Here is a 14,437-nt window from a genome sequence, read left to right as displayed (position 1 = left end):
GGACCAAAGGAGAGTTTGGGAAAGCATAGTGGTGTAGATCACTCAATTCAGGTTCTATTAATTAATCATTCATTCATTCAAATAACCTTTTTTATACAGTCAGCTAACAAGTCTAATGATAATGTCAGTACTTCAGTGTCAGAAAGTCCAGGTACAAAGTTTCACCTGCTCCAGACATGTGCTGTAATATGTGATTCATTATTTGGATGCTTTATGAAGTGAAGTCATTGAGGTGTATTAAATTATAAGGGGAATTGTGATGATACTGTGGCTCCAACAGATTATTTTGTCTTTTTTATGTGAAGACAGGTTGCAAAGCAGAGGTGCCAAGCAGTCTATAAAAACCACTAGAGGGCTTGGAGCTTTTTAAAAAAAAAGTTGGAACAATAAAGACAGTCTGGATGGGTGTGGCCAGCTCTCACAGACCAAGGTTTCTAGGTTTGTTTTTTAGTTTTTAAGTTCAGCTTTGGGCAGTTGCTGTTATGGGCTTGAAGAGGTAGAAGCAATCTTTTCCCTTTCTCGGTTACAGCTAGAAGTGGAGTTTACTCTCTGCTGCTGGGTTCCTTTTTGCTAAGGGATGTATTTATGGCATGTTACTATATTGGAACTGATAATTAATAACAATTACAGTATCTATTATTTGTGTAGTTTTCCAACAGATTTACGTTATTCTAAATCGCTCTTTCTTTGGTTGAGTGTTTTAACTACAGTGTTTAAATAAACTGTGTTTTTGCTTAACTTCGAGTAGCTTGACCAGTCATATTACAGGCACTTCACATTTGCCTTCAAAACAAGAAAAAGTTAAGGTCTAGTCTACCTTCATAAAATATTTTGAGGGTGTGTGGTCTGGTCCATAACAGGATGGATGGGAAGCAGCTATTCCCCTCAGATGAATGGTCAATGACAGTGGGTCAGAATTTTAAGGGGGAAAAGCATGATGTTTCGAGGTCATCAGAGGAAACATTTTCTTTACCAACAGGGTGGTGGGAATCTGAAATGCACTGCCTGGGAGGGTAATAGAGGTGGGAAACCTCACTAACCTTTAATACACACATGGATTCTAGAAAGTTAGATAGGTGTAAACAGATTGGTGCAGACTTGATGGGTCAAACGTCCTCTATCATACTGTATAACTCTATCAAAGGTATAGTGAAGCAATGCATCGAATTAATGGCTGTACCATTATGACTACAGATATGCAAGAATGGTTCCGGGATCTGGTACTGATAACAAAATTCTAGTCACAGATTACCCAATGTTTTACCCATTTATTTGGACATAGGCTTGCAGTTTCCTGGTTTACCATTTGAGCGCACTAGGAAGAAATAAACATCAAAGCTTGACTACAGAAGTCTTTCATCAGTATACATTGTAAAACATTCTGATTTGTCAACGTTCACTTACGTTCATATCTTTGCTTCATAAACAGCATATCCATCACAATGTTGAACGATGTTGAATCGGAGAAGAAGCCCTTCAGATTCTACGGCCAAAGAGGACTGAAATTTATTGGTTACTTGAGGAATAAAACCCCTCTCCCACCCACACACACACACAGTATGGGCTCAGTTCTCAAAATGTGCAGTGATATTACGGAGGCAGAGAGTGTAGGAAAGCTCAGTGCACACTTAGCATTTGGTGTAACAATATTCCCACTTCACAAGAAGTCTGTCCGTTTAATTCATAAATTAGCACCATGTTTGAATAAATTACTTACAGACAGGATTTGATAAAACAGATTAGTCAATCCAAACTGCAGAGGCAATTTTGTGTTGTGAAAGAGAAAAAGAATTATGCAAGTAAATGTGAATTTCTGTGGCAATGAGTACGCTTGAACTTTTCCCCAGGGAACACTCCATAAAAGAGTTTAATCAACGCAGTTTAGTTTGATTGTCTAGAGATAGAGTTCCAAAAATTGCTCATTATCAAACTTGTTTGCACTTAGACAAGCGATCTCTCTGATTTGGTTGATCTTTTAGAATTCACTTATACAAACATCACTGACAAAAGCCAACATTTATTATCCATTTCTAACAACCCTGCAGAATGTAATGGTGAATCATCTGCTTGACCTGTTCCAGTCCACACACTGGGCTGTTAGAAAGTTCCAGGATTTTGACCCAAGCACAGTGAAGGAATAGCAATATAGTTCCAAGCCAGCATTGTCATGTCCAGTTTATTTACAGCTTAAAACTAAGTTTGATGCTTTTGAACGTACCACAAAAGACTGCAAAACGATGGATGCCCTAGTAACACCTGAGTTCTGAAGCGTCTTCTTTGGACTTGAAATGTTTAATTTTTATCACTGCGGGCAGGCCTGTTGAGTTTCTCCAGCCTTTTGTATGTTGATTTACAGTATCACCCAAGTCCTTTAGCACATGGAACCATCCCTTGTCTCAAGGGGGAACCAATATATGAAGGTGCCGTGTGTTGGACTGGGATGCACTGAACCTAACAAAGGGGCTACGCTCCGAAACTTGTGTGATTTCAAACAAATCTGTTGGACTATAACCTGGTTTTGTGTGACTTCTGACTTGGTCAAGTGGGAACACAACAGGATCTTGACTTAATATCTTTTCCTGAAACTGATTCAAAAGAGCATTTACTGTTGAATGGGTCTTTTGTAACAAAGACACTAACTATCTCAAATTCTCAAATTGTGAAATCCTGAATACAGATTTATTACTGACCTAGTCACTCGCCTCATTTGGAAAATGACTTTAAACTTTTAACAGGTCACATTAATTAAACAAACATTTTTCACTTTTAAAACTGCAAGAAGCTGACTTGCCAACAATGTCACTGAAAGCCACCAAACTGCTTTGCATCATCCAAACAGTAAAAATAATAAACAAACAATACTTCAAAAGTGGAAGAACAACTTTTCTAAACCTGTTTCAACTTTGAATTCACCAGAGAACTAGACCCATGGAAATTCGAATTCAAGTAGTAGATTAGATTCCCTAGTGTAGAAACAGGCCATTCAGCCCAACCAGTCCACACCGACCCTCCAAAGAGTAATCCACCCAGACCCATTTCCCTCTGACTAATGCACCTAACACTTTGGGCAATTTAGCATGGCCAATTCACCTGGCCTGCACATCTTTGATCTGTGGAAGGAAACCAGAGCACCCGGAAAAAACCCACGCAGACACAGGGAGAATGTGCAAACTCCACAGACAGTTGCCAGAGGTTGGAATTGAACCTGGGACCCTGGCGCTGTGAGGCAGCAAAGTTAATCACTGAGCCACCATACCGTCCTTGTAGTTCATAGTTTACTGTTTTATACAACCTTCACTTCAACTAAAACATCAACTCATCCAAGAAACTACAAGATTCCCATAAAAGTGGCAGATAATAACTTGCAATGTTTTGTATTCTGTTCAGCTACATCTAGTCTGGAATGGAATGAGGAAGGCCTTGCATTTTAAACATCTGGGCTAAGTCTGAGATAAATAATCTTTAATTTTAAAATTCACAAAATGTCTGCTTCTGGAGTTACTCAATTGGGACAAAGGCTCAGACTGTAGGAAAGCACATATTACATACAAACATATTGATCATGGCATTAAGGAGGAACACACAAATTCTGCTCATGACAACTAGTGCATGACATGGAGGGGAACTTGCAAGTTGCAACATCCATGTCTAATACTCTTGGTCTTCTAAGCTGATAGAAATCATAGATTTGGAAGGTGCTGTCAAAGAAACCTCGCTGCATATTTCATCTTGTAGAGGGTACACACTGCTATCATTGTGCACCGTTGCTTTCGTCAGTGAAGATTTAGGTGATGGCTGTTTCAAATGGGCTGCTATACTGTGAGCTTCAAGTGTTGTTACAGCTATCTTCATACAAGCAAGTGGAGTATATTCTATCACATGTCTAACTGGGGGATGATGGACATGTTTTGTGAAGTCAGGTGGTCAGTTATTGACTGAAGAATTCCCAGTCTTTGACTCGCTTTTCTAGGTGGCAAAATCCATGATGTCAATAGTGGGGTTTCAATGTGACTGAATCTCAATGAGCGATTAACTTCTCCCTTAGAGATGGTCATTGCCTGGCATTTGTAACTCTGCCACACTTTCCTCCGTTTTGCCCCAGCCTGAAAGTTTCTGGGTTTTGCTGCATGCGCCACTTCAGCATCTGCAAAGTCATGAATAGTACTGAGCACTGAGTAATCATCAGCGAACATTCGCATTTCTCACCTCATGCTGGGAGGGAAGGTTATTGATGAAGCAGCTGGAGATGGCTGGGATCTAGGACACTACCCTGCGGAATTCCTAGAGTAACATCCAGGGAGTGACCTGATTGACCTCCAACAACCACAACCATTGTCCTTGGAGCCAGATTGCCAAGAAAGTGGATTAATCCATTGGGTCAGTCCAGTATTTATTGCCTGTCAGTTTTTAATAATATCTTTTGAATCTTATTTCAAAATTATTTTCTTTCTTTAGAACACTGCAGAATCCTGCATCAAAATGTAATTTGCTTTTAATAGATTGCTCAGCTAAAGATGGTTTACTTTTGGTGTCCCAGTGGATCATTTCCTGATCAACTCAGCACACAGATGTTTTATTGTCACCGTAGAGATAAGGAATGGATTTTTCCATCCCTCTAGAGGTGCAAAACTACTTACAGCATTTTCCCTAGCACTGAATGAGTCCAGTGGCTGTCTGCGAAGATTGATGGAGATTGCAGTATCAATCTGCCCTTTGTCTTGACTCAAACTCATCTGTGGTGTTGCATTACTTTCCACAAAATCTTCATCCATACCTACCTGTCTTTGTCTTGTTGATCCAGTTTGTCACAAGAACATTTTTAAAAAAGCCATATTTACATTAAGCACCTTAAAGATCTTTTACAGTTGATATCACATTTAATGACGTTAGCAGAACTGTTCCATTGATGCACTGGCTGGTAGCATTAATAGCCTGCCATTTATTATTCTAACGTCATACTCTAGGGAGACCACACACAGACTGCTACATTAGGATCTGTTTAAAAATAGCCCTACTACATGAAAAAGGTTATGAAGCACTGCATCAAGTAAAATTCGACCACTGGATCAATGTAATCGTACAGGTCCATGCAAAGCCATCTGTCCTACAATTCAGATTTCTAATTATAAAAGAGAGAGACTTTGTGCACACGACTGTGTGTGTGTGTGTGCGCAGTACGAATGAAGTGGAAACTATGGAATTAAATTAAAGGTTATGCTTTAATTCCAGGTTAAACTGCCACCTAGTGGGAAATATGTAAGATTCAAGAACATTCTGCTGCTATTTAGGATATTATAAGGAATAAAAACTGGAATCATAGAAACATAGGAAACAGGAATAAGTTATTCATCCCTTCAAACCTGCTCCACTATTTGATATGATCATGACTGATCATCACTCTGTTCTTTTTCTTAAAACCCCCATACTGTTTGATCCCTTTAGCCACAAGAACTACATATAATGCCTTCATCTAGACTTGAAACATTAGTTTGCTCTTTCTCCATGGATGCTCTCTGACCCGCTGCGATCTCCAGCATATCTTGTTTTCAGCACAGATTCCAGCATCTGCAATTATATATAATGTCTATATATAATGTCTTCTTTAACACTTCCAATGCTTTGACCTCAACCCACTTTCTGTCTCAGGTGCTCCACAGGTTCACCAATCTCTGGTGAAAGAAAATTCTCATCTCAGTCTTAAATGGCCTCCTCCGGTTCTGGACACTTTGGTCATCGGAATCACACCTAAGACCCCCCCCCCCGCACAGCAGCAAGCTGCATTTACCCTGTCTAGTCCTACTGGAATTTTGTAGTTTCTATGGGATCCTCCTCATTCTTCTAAACTCCAGTGAATCTTAATTGATCAAGCCTCTCTTCATATGTCAATCCTGCCATTCCAGGAATTCAAGGTGATTTAGACTTGAAGATTTAGAATCAACTTATAATATTTTGCTTACAATTCACTGGATGCAGTAAGCATATAGACAGCCAAATTGCCTTATACTGTTCCATATATTCCAAGTTTGGGATCGTGAATGTCCACTATGTCTCAAATTTACTGGGAAGTTATCAGAAAATGATTTACTGTGTCTTTATTTGTTTCCATCCTAAAAAAAATTATCAATTAATGTGCATCAATATTAATGTCAACATTCTGTAAAAGTATCAGTCTATCACTTATATCACACAACTCAAAGAACATCTGGGAATTCACCACAGCTGATAAGAACATAAGAAACAGGAACAAGAGTAGGTCATCTGACCTGTTAAGCCTGCTCCCCCATTCAAAAAGGTCTTGCCTGATCTTTTTTGTGGATTCTGCTCCACTTACCTGCCCGCTCACCATAACTCTTAATTCCTTTAGTGTTCAAAAATCTATCTTTGCCTTAAAAATATTCAACAAGGGAGCCTCAACTACTTCCACAGATTCACAATCCTTTGGGTGACAAAATTCCTTCTCAGCTCAGACCTAAATCTGCTCCCCCTTATTTTGAGGCTATGCTCCCTAATTCTAGTTTCACCTGTCGGTAGAAACAACCTGCCGTTTTTATCTTATCTATTCCCTTCATGATTTTATACATTTCTGTAAGATCCCCTCTCATTCTTCTAAATTCCAACGAGTATAGTCCCAGTCCACTCAATCTCTCATCATAAGCCAACCCTCTAAACTCTGGAAACAACCTCGTGAAACCCCTCTGCATCCCCTCCATTGCCAGTACATCTTTTCTCAACTAAGCAGAACCAAAACTGCACACAACATAACCTTCATGGTGTTAAACTTCATTCCTCTAGATATGAAGGACAATATGGTAAAAACAATGACTGCAGATGCTGGAAACCAGATTCTGGATTAGTGGTGCTGGAAGAGCACAGCAGTTCAGGCAGCATCCAAGGAGCAGCGAAATTGACGTTTCGGGCAAAAGCCCTTCATCAGGAAAGAAGGACAATACTCCAATTGTCTTCTTAATTACTTGTTGCACCTGCAAACCAACTTTTTGTGATTCACACGCAAGGACACCTAGGTCGCTCTGCACAGCACCAAGCTGCAAATTTTCACCGTTTAGATAATGGCCCATTTTACTGTTATTCCTACCAAAATAGATTACCTCACATTTACTAATATTGCACTCCATCTGTCAGACCCTTGGCCACTCACTTAACCTATCTATATCCCTCTATAGGCTTTCATTTGCCCAGCACACTTTGCGCTACCACTCATCTTAGTGCCAGCTGCGAACTTTAACACAGTACACTTGGTCCTCCACTCTGAATCATCTATGTTCAAACAACATCACAAGGAAAATTCTCAGGTCATGGGTTACACAAAATATTAACCGTCTTGGTTCATATACTTATCTTTGTGCTACTTATTCCTTTATTTCAAACTTCAAATGCTAGTGGCTTCTTTTGACCACAGTCCATAGATATTAGTGGAATTTTTGCAGTGCAATGGGTAATGTCCCTGCCTCTGAGTCAGAAGCTCCAGGCTCAAGTCCCATTCCAGGACTTGATTACTAAGGAAGCTGTTTTCATAATGTGACAAAATAGGTTAAATATTAACTTGTAAATCCTTCCATCACATACAACAGCAGGTGGGAAGGGAGGGACATACTCTTGGTGAGTCATATGATGGAAAGAAAAGCCTTTAACATCATTAACTACAGCTCCACGTCACAACATCTATGTAAAATTCCTTGTTGCCACACACAGCAATGTGGCCTCCTTGGCCGGATGACTGATGTAGGTCAGATTGGAACGAACAGCACAAGGTTTGATCCTTGTTTGAGATGGGGTAGATTTGGGACTGGTCTCCTTTCTCTTCCCATGGGGGAGATGAAAATACTGTGGGTTCAAGCAGACAACTCACAGCAATATTTAGGATACAGTAAAAAAAAATGTAACTAGTTGACAAGAAAATCAGCCTATGATTAAGGAATGACATAGATTAACAGTGCAGAATTAACAGATGCACAGTCATCATAGAAGAGTCATAGAATTCCCTACAGTGAGGAAGCAGGCCATTTAGCCCATCAAGTCCACACTGACCCTCTGAAGAGAATCCCATCCAGATCTATCTCCCATACCTTACTCCTGTAACTCTGCATTTCCCCTGGCTAATCCACCTAACCTACAGATAGAGCCATCTTTGGACTGTGGGAGGAAACCGGAGCACCTGGGGGAACCCCACCCAGACACGGAGAGGAAGTGCAAATTTCACACAGTCAGTCGCCTGAGGCTAGAATAGAACTAGCGTCCCTTGTGCTGTGAGGCGGCAGTGCTAACCAAAGAGCCACTATGCTGCCCTAAATCTTAAAAGTTAAATCTTATGGTAAATATTTGGAGGATTAACTGTAAATGTGTATTGAAAGATAAATACAGTTATGTTAACTGAGAAGTGTGACTTGCTCTGAACTGAATACTAATCATTGGCATTAAATGCTTGATCAACAATTGGAGTTACTTAAAAATTGCGCTGAGTTGCTTTTGATTTCAACAAATCAAATGATGGTTAAACAGAATAAACTAAGTTGCTTTTGGGCCTGATGTCACTGAGCATTTTCACTGCAGATTACTGAAGAAACGGTCTGACAGAGCAGGCAGCAAGCCCAGGAGAAATCTGCCAAATGCAGCAATATCATCATGCAGGAGGGAATGATTTTTAGCAAGTCTTTCTGGATGCCAGCCCACAGTGAACCTGAAAGGTTGACATTATTGATGCCATTAGTGATGTGAGATCTGCATTTAAGGAACAGGCAGTGCAAACACCCCAGTGAGACCCATATAAAGCACCTTGGAATATTTTACCATTTTAAAGTCACTTCATCAAGTCAAGTCACTTCCCTCCCCCATCCAACAACTTAATGCTCTTCAAACAATGAATGATCTGATCATGAATATCTACTTTGGGAAAGTTGATGAAAAGCAATAGGAATGATGCTAGTTGTACAAGAAAGAAAAACACTTGCATTTATATGGTCGCTTATAACAGCACTCAAAATTTAAAATGCTTCACAGAAAAAAAAAATTACTGAAGTGCCACTTTACATGTAAAGTACACCAAACACTACACTGTAAGTTGTGCCTGGAGTGGACACAAGATAAGTAGTCATAGACGTTTTGTCATTAGTGGTAAAGTTACAAATAGTTTGTGTTATTAATCAGTTAAGAGTGTCACATAAGAAAGCAAACTAGCACTGATTCCCCACCTTAAGTTGCCCTGTGAAGATGGTACTGGGCCTTTAACTTGAACTGAATTGTTCAATGTAACAGTTTGATAGAATTCATTGGCCAGATTGGGTAAGAATGGCAGGTTTCTGTCCCTAAACGACACGAGTGACCTTGTTGGATATTTATGACACATCAAAAAATGTTTTACGATCATTTCCCTTTTACTTTCTGGACTTTTTATTGTTACAAACTGAATTTAAATTCTCAACCCTTGGTTGGAATTTGAATTCATGTTTCTGGATTGGTTCAGCATTGGTCCAGTTGCACAATTACTACACTATCAAAGTGTATTATACAGGCAAGTGTTATACAGGCAAGTGTTATACAGGCAAGTGTTATACAGGCAAGCAATGGATAAAGGGGAGTAAGGGTGACACTTTTATTTCGTTACCATGATAGTTTAAAGTATACTGGGTGCAAAGCTGGATCAAGATTGCCTTAGCTCTAATCCAGACCTTCAAATAATCCTCCTTCCATCTTTGTGTTTTAGTCGGCATCAAACTCTCACCTGTGTTTCACCAATATTTTTAATGAATTAAACACCTGATTAAATTGAACATTTAATATTCAATGTGATAATTATCCATGTTTTTCTGAATGGTAATTGAGGCACAAACATTAGCTGGAACACTCAGGCTAACTCTCCAGTGTGTGAATTCTTCTTCACAACTGGAATTTTTCAACTCAAACTTTAAAGAAAATAATCAATTGCTCACATCTCAATATTAAATTATATTTGTATTATACTTAACTTTATAAGTATAGTTTACCTTTTTATATCATTATCATACGGAAGCATTGTGTCAGTAAATATGCTCTGAAAATCATTCTGAAGTCCTGTGTGAAAGTTCTATCTCAATTCCATGTACTCACTTTTCTCCATTTCTGCCGATATCCAGATCAATTAATAAATCTATTAATATCAATTATGAGTCAATAGACTGCAGCTTCTAAACCCATGACCATTTCCATCGAGAAGAACAAGGGCAGCAGATATATGGAAACACCACCACCTTCAAATTCCCTTCCAAACACTTCGCTATCCTGATTTGCTGTTCATTCAAAGTTGCTGGGTCAAAATCGTGGAATTCCCTCCCTAAAGGGCATTGTGGATTTACCTACTGCGCATAGACTGCAGCAGTTCAAGAATGCAGCTCAGCACCACCTTCTCAAGGGCAACTAGGGATGGATACTAAATGCTGGCCAGCCAGCGACACCCATCCCCATGAATGAATAAAAAAAATTACCTGGTCTTTCACCATCTCTTCTGCAGTTTCTTCTAAACCTAGCTCATAGCATAACCTCACAAATAAAGGGCCAAACTTAAATTCCCCAAATGCCGTATTTCTGTTCTCAGAATGGTATCTGTGGATAAACAACAAGGTTTCAATTAAATGTTACTAAATTTTGCAAAATAATAGCAGTGCTTATGATCGTTATTACATTATTTCAACAACTGTCATGCCAAGTGTGGAGTAAAATACAACTGTGCTGTTCTATCTTCACAACATTAAGATTGCCTGGACATCAATGACATGGATTGATGAATTAAAATGTTAGATTAGATTCCCTACAGTGTGGAAACAGGCCCTTCGGCCCAACAAGTCCATACCGACCCTCCGAAGAGTAACCCACCCAGACCCATTTCCCTCTGACTAATGCACCTAACACTATGGGCAATTTAGCATGGCCAATTCACCTGACCTGCACATCCTTGAACTGTGGGAGGAAACCCGCACAGACACGGGGAGAATGTGCAAACTCCACACAGACAATCACCCGCCCAAGACAGGAATCAAACCTAGGTCCCTGGTGCTGTGAGGCAACAGTGCTAACCACTGAGCCACCATGCTACCCCTTGTTAGAAGACAAGTGAATAGATAACATGAGGAACAACTCTGTTCCAAACAACATTCAACTCCTCCACTTCACAATTAGAATTTGCTTCATTGTCACATGTACTTAAATGAGTACAGTGAAAAGTGTATCAGTTGCTGCTTACGGCACCACCTGATGTACAAAGGTTCCTTGTTACAGCTTCTTCAGTTACAGTTCTTAGAAAAATAGAGAAGTAAAAAATCCAGCATTGCAGATTTTAGGAATTAAATTATAAAATAGAGAAAAGAAATGGCAATGTTTGTGGGTGAACGCACAGTCCCATGATATGAAATTTAACCAGTTGTGTTAAAAATATGGCAAAATGTCAAATTGTTTTGATTTTGGGGATAGTGTGCTGGTGAACCTAATCACTGATGGGCCATTGAGTTTGTGAAAATGTCAGACAACTTGAGCATTCAAAGTAAGACACCAAAAATAAAATTCTGTAAATATTTAAATGCACGCTTCAAAATGAAATGTTTGAAGGTACCTAATATTAATGTGCAATTCAGGCAACAAATAATGTTGAAGAAAGAATTCCCCATGATGTCTGCCTAAATGATGCCACTTCACCTTTTGCTTTGTGAAAATAGTTTCTCATCCTGGAACCTCCTGGGATTTTCATTAAATTGTTGCATTGCATTAGCACATTAATGGCCCATTAAAAACTTTCCACAAATAATGAAATCGGAGATTGACAGTACAGCCTTTCTAACATTTTATAATTGATTTTGAATGCCAATCAATCCTTTTTGGCCAGAAAACAAATAATTATAAGTGTGGACTCTCACTCTGAATTGCTTTCAAAGTCATTTAAAAAAAAATTCGCATTAAAATAAACTGGACCTAGGTTTTGCTCCGTTAATCAAATTCTTCTGCAGCTCTCTTGACTTCTTTCTGTATCTGATTCTATGTGTAATGTAATTCACTCTCTATCTTACTGTTTATATCTCAATCCATAATTTTTTATTAATTAAAAGACATTTACTGTTGGTCCAGTAGTTTCTGAAGGTTTGAAATGTACTGTAGTCCTTGAGGCATTGCTTTTGCAAAATCTGAGCCAAAACGCTATCAACTTCTCCCACATTTAAATTTGCTCACCTATGTTTTCTTCAGCTCTTTAATTTTGTACTCAAACTGACATTTTTTCCCATTGTACATAACTACATTTGTTGGGATTTTAAAGATCTGAATCTCTCTTTCTCTTCAACAAAAATGTATTCAACTGGATTATCCTTTAAAATTTACAGAGGAGATTTTGTAGAATGGCATCAGTTACATGAAAGTCTAGAAAAGCTTAAGGGGAGATTTAAGTTCAAACTTTTGTTCAAACTCCGAATGGTTTTCGTCAAGTAAATAAGAGGTGGCTATTCCCAAAGGCAAGTGAGTCAGTCATAGAGTCATAGAGATGTACAGCATGGAAATAGACCCTTCGGTCCAACCTGTCCATGCAGACCCGATATCCCAACCCAATCTAGTCCCACCTGCCAGCACCCGGCCCATATCCCTCCAAACCCTTCCTATTCATATACCCATCCAAATGCCTCTTAAATGTTGTCATGACAGGACACAAATTTAAAGTATATTAAAAACAGACTGCTGGAAACTCTCAACAGGACTTGGCAGCATCTTTAGAGAGAGCTATTATTTTGGGTCTGACTTTCCATTAGAAAGTTAACATAATTGGTAAAAGAACTAGAAGCGACACAAGAAATATATGTTGATACAGCAAGTTATTAAGAACTGCACTTGTTCCTGAAAAAGTAGTGGAAGTAGATTCAATAATACCTTTCAGAAGGGAATTGACACCTAAGAGGGAACATAATTATAGGGGTATGGCATATAAACAGGAAATGGCGCTAACTGGATAGCGTCTTCTAAAATACATCAAAGGTTTGAAAGCCTCGTTCACTGCTGTAACATCATAAAGTTCGCATTGAACATCTGTATTGTTAGTCATTAATGGAATCTTAAATATAGTCTGTCATTACTGGAATGCAAGTTACTACTCAGTTCTAGATGATTATGATATTTTAAGTAGATCCTATCATTCTTTATCTTCATGCCTGTTAAGCAATAGACAGACAGTGTCACATTTTAATAATTATTTCCGTATAATTAATTAATACATCTTCTTCATCTATCTTTGTATTTGGTGTTTTAAAACATCATAGTAAAGGTTGTAGCTGAGCTCCCTTCCTCCCACCTCCTCCATGGGAAGGGTTGGAGTGTGGAAATAAAAAACATTTTCACAATTCCACCATCCATACCAGCCAAAGGGCAGCTTTAATATGGCAAAAACCAAGAATTCCTGCAGCTTTGACAGGATCCTAAGAGGAGAGTACATTTCAGCAACAGCTCTCATGTTCTGAGGGTCACTAGACCCAAAATGTTAACTCTGATTTCTCTCCACAGATGCTGCCAGACCTGCTGAGTTTTTCCAGCAACTTCTGTTTTTGTTTCTGATTTCACATCCACAGTTCTTTCATTTTTTTGCTCTCACTGTGGGACTGGGCTGTGGCTGGAGATAGAAAGCAGTTCAAACACATCAATTAGCAAGTACGATTACTGCTTCAGAATGGCACCTCCCACATGACCGGAGATTTCCCAGTATTCTGAGCAGTTGTCTCAAAGCATCGAAATCTAACAGATCAGCTTTTGTAGTGTTCACTGATCTTGCTGAAGGCAGACTAGCACGGTTCGTTAATTGCACGGCTGAGGTCCTCATTCTGGAGTCGGGAAACTGTGACTGCTTCTGAGGGTTTCAGACAAACAAGGGGAGGGAAGCAGTTCTGTTTTTGCATTTGCCACTTGAAATAGTGGAATAAGTGCAGTCTGTAGGGGAACTGACTGCATCAGCATTTTGAGGGATACCCCACAATTGCACAACAATTTAAAGCACATGTTGCACCAATAACTAAAGTCTTCGGGTCAAATAGAGTCATAGAGATGTACAGCGTGGAAACAGACCCTCCGGTCCAACTCGTCCAAGCCGACCAGATATCACAACTCAATCTAGTCCCACCTGCCAGCACCCGGCCCATTTCCCTCCAAACTCTTCCTATTCATATGCCCATCCAAATGCCTCTTAAATGTTGTAATCGTACCAGCCTCCACCACATCCTCTGGCAGCTTATTCCATACACGTACCACCCTCTGTGTGAAAAAGTTGCACCGTAGGTCTCTTTTATATCTTTCCCCTCTCACCCTAAACCTATGCCCTCTAGTTCTGGACTCCCCCACCCCAGGGAAAAGACATTGCCTATTTATCCTATCCATGCCCCTCATAATTTTGTAAACCTCTATAAGGTCACTTCTCAGCCTCCAACGC

General features: G+C 39.4%; 1 protein-coding gene across 4 annotated transcripts in view; it reads right to left on the bottom strand.

The window, feature by feature from the left end:
* ptcd2 (pentatricopeptide repeat domain 2) overlaps nucleotides 1-14,437 on the bottom strand; it is a 37,723-nt gene that overhangs the window by 15,860 nt on the left and 7,426 nt on the right. For all 4 annotated transcript variants that reach the window (XM_088000008.1, XM_043707823.2, XM_043707813.2 and 1 more), the window contains exons 4-5: nucleotides 10,476-10,593; nucleotides 1,405-1,483 (exon numbers count right to left, since the gene is read on the bottom strand). In XM_088000008.1, the coding sequence (XP_087856134.1) occupies nucleotides 1,405-1,483; nucleotides 10,476-10,593 (197 nt within the window). The remainder of the gene's footprint in view (nucleotides 1-1,404; nucleotides 1,484-10,475; nucleotides 10,594-14,437) is intronic.

The sequence above is a fragment of the Chiloscyllium plagiosum genome, unplaced genomic scaffold (genome assembly GCF_037043375.1).
Source record: "Chiloscyllium plagiosum isolate Xiang-an unplaced genomic scaffold, Cpla_swu_hap1 HiC_scaffold_2, whole genome shotgun sequence".
Classification (NCBI taxonomy): Eukaryota; Metazoa; Chordata; class Chondrichthyes; order Orectolobiformes; family Hemiscylliidae; genus Chiloscyllium; species Chiloscyllium plagiosum.
Note: the sequence above shows the minus strand (reverse complement) of the source record. Positions and strands in the feature narration are given on the sequence as shown.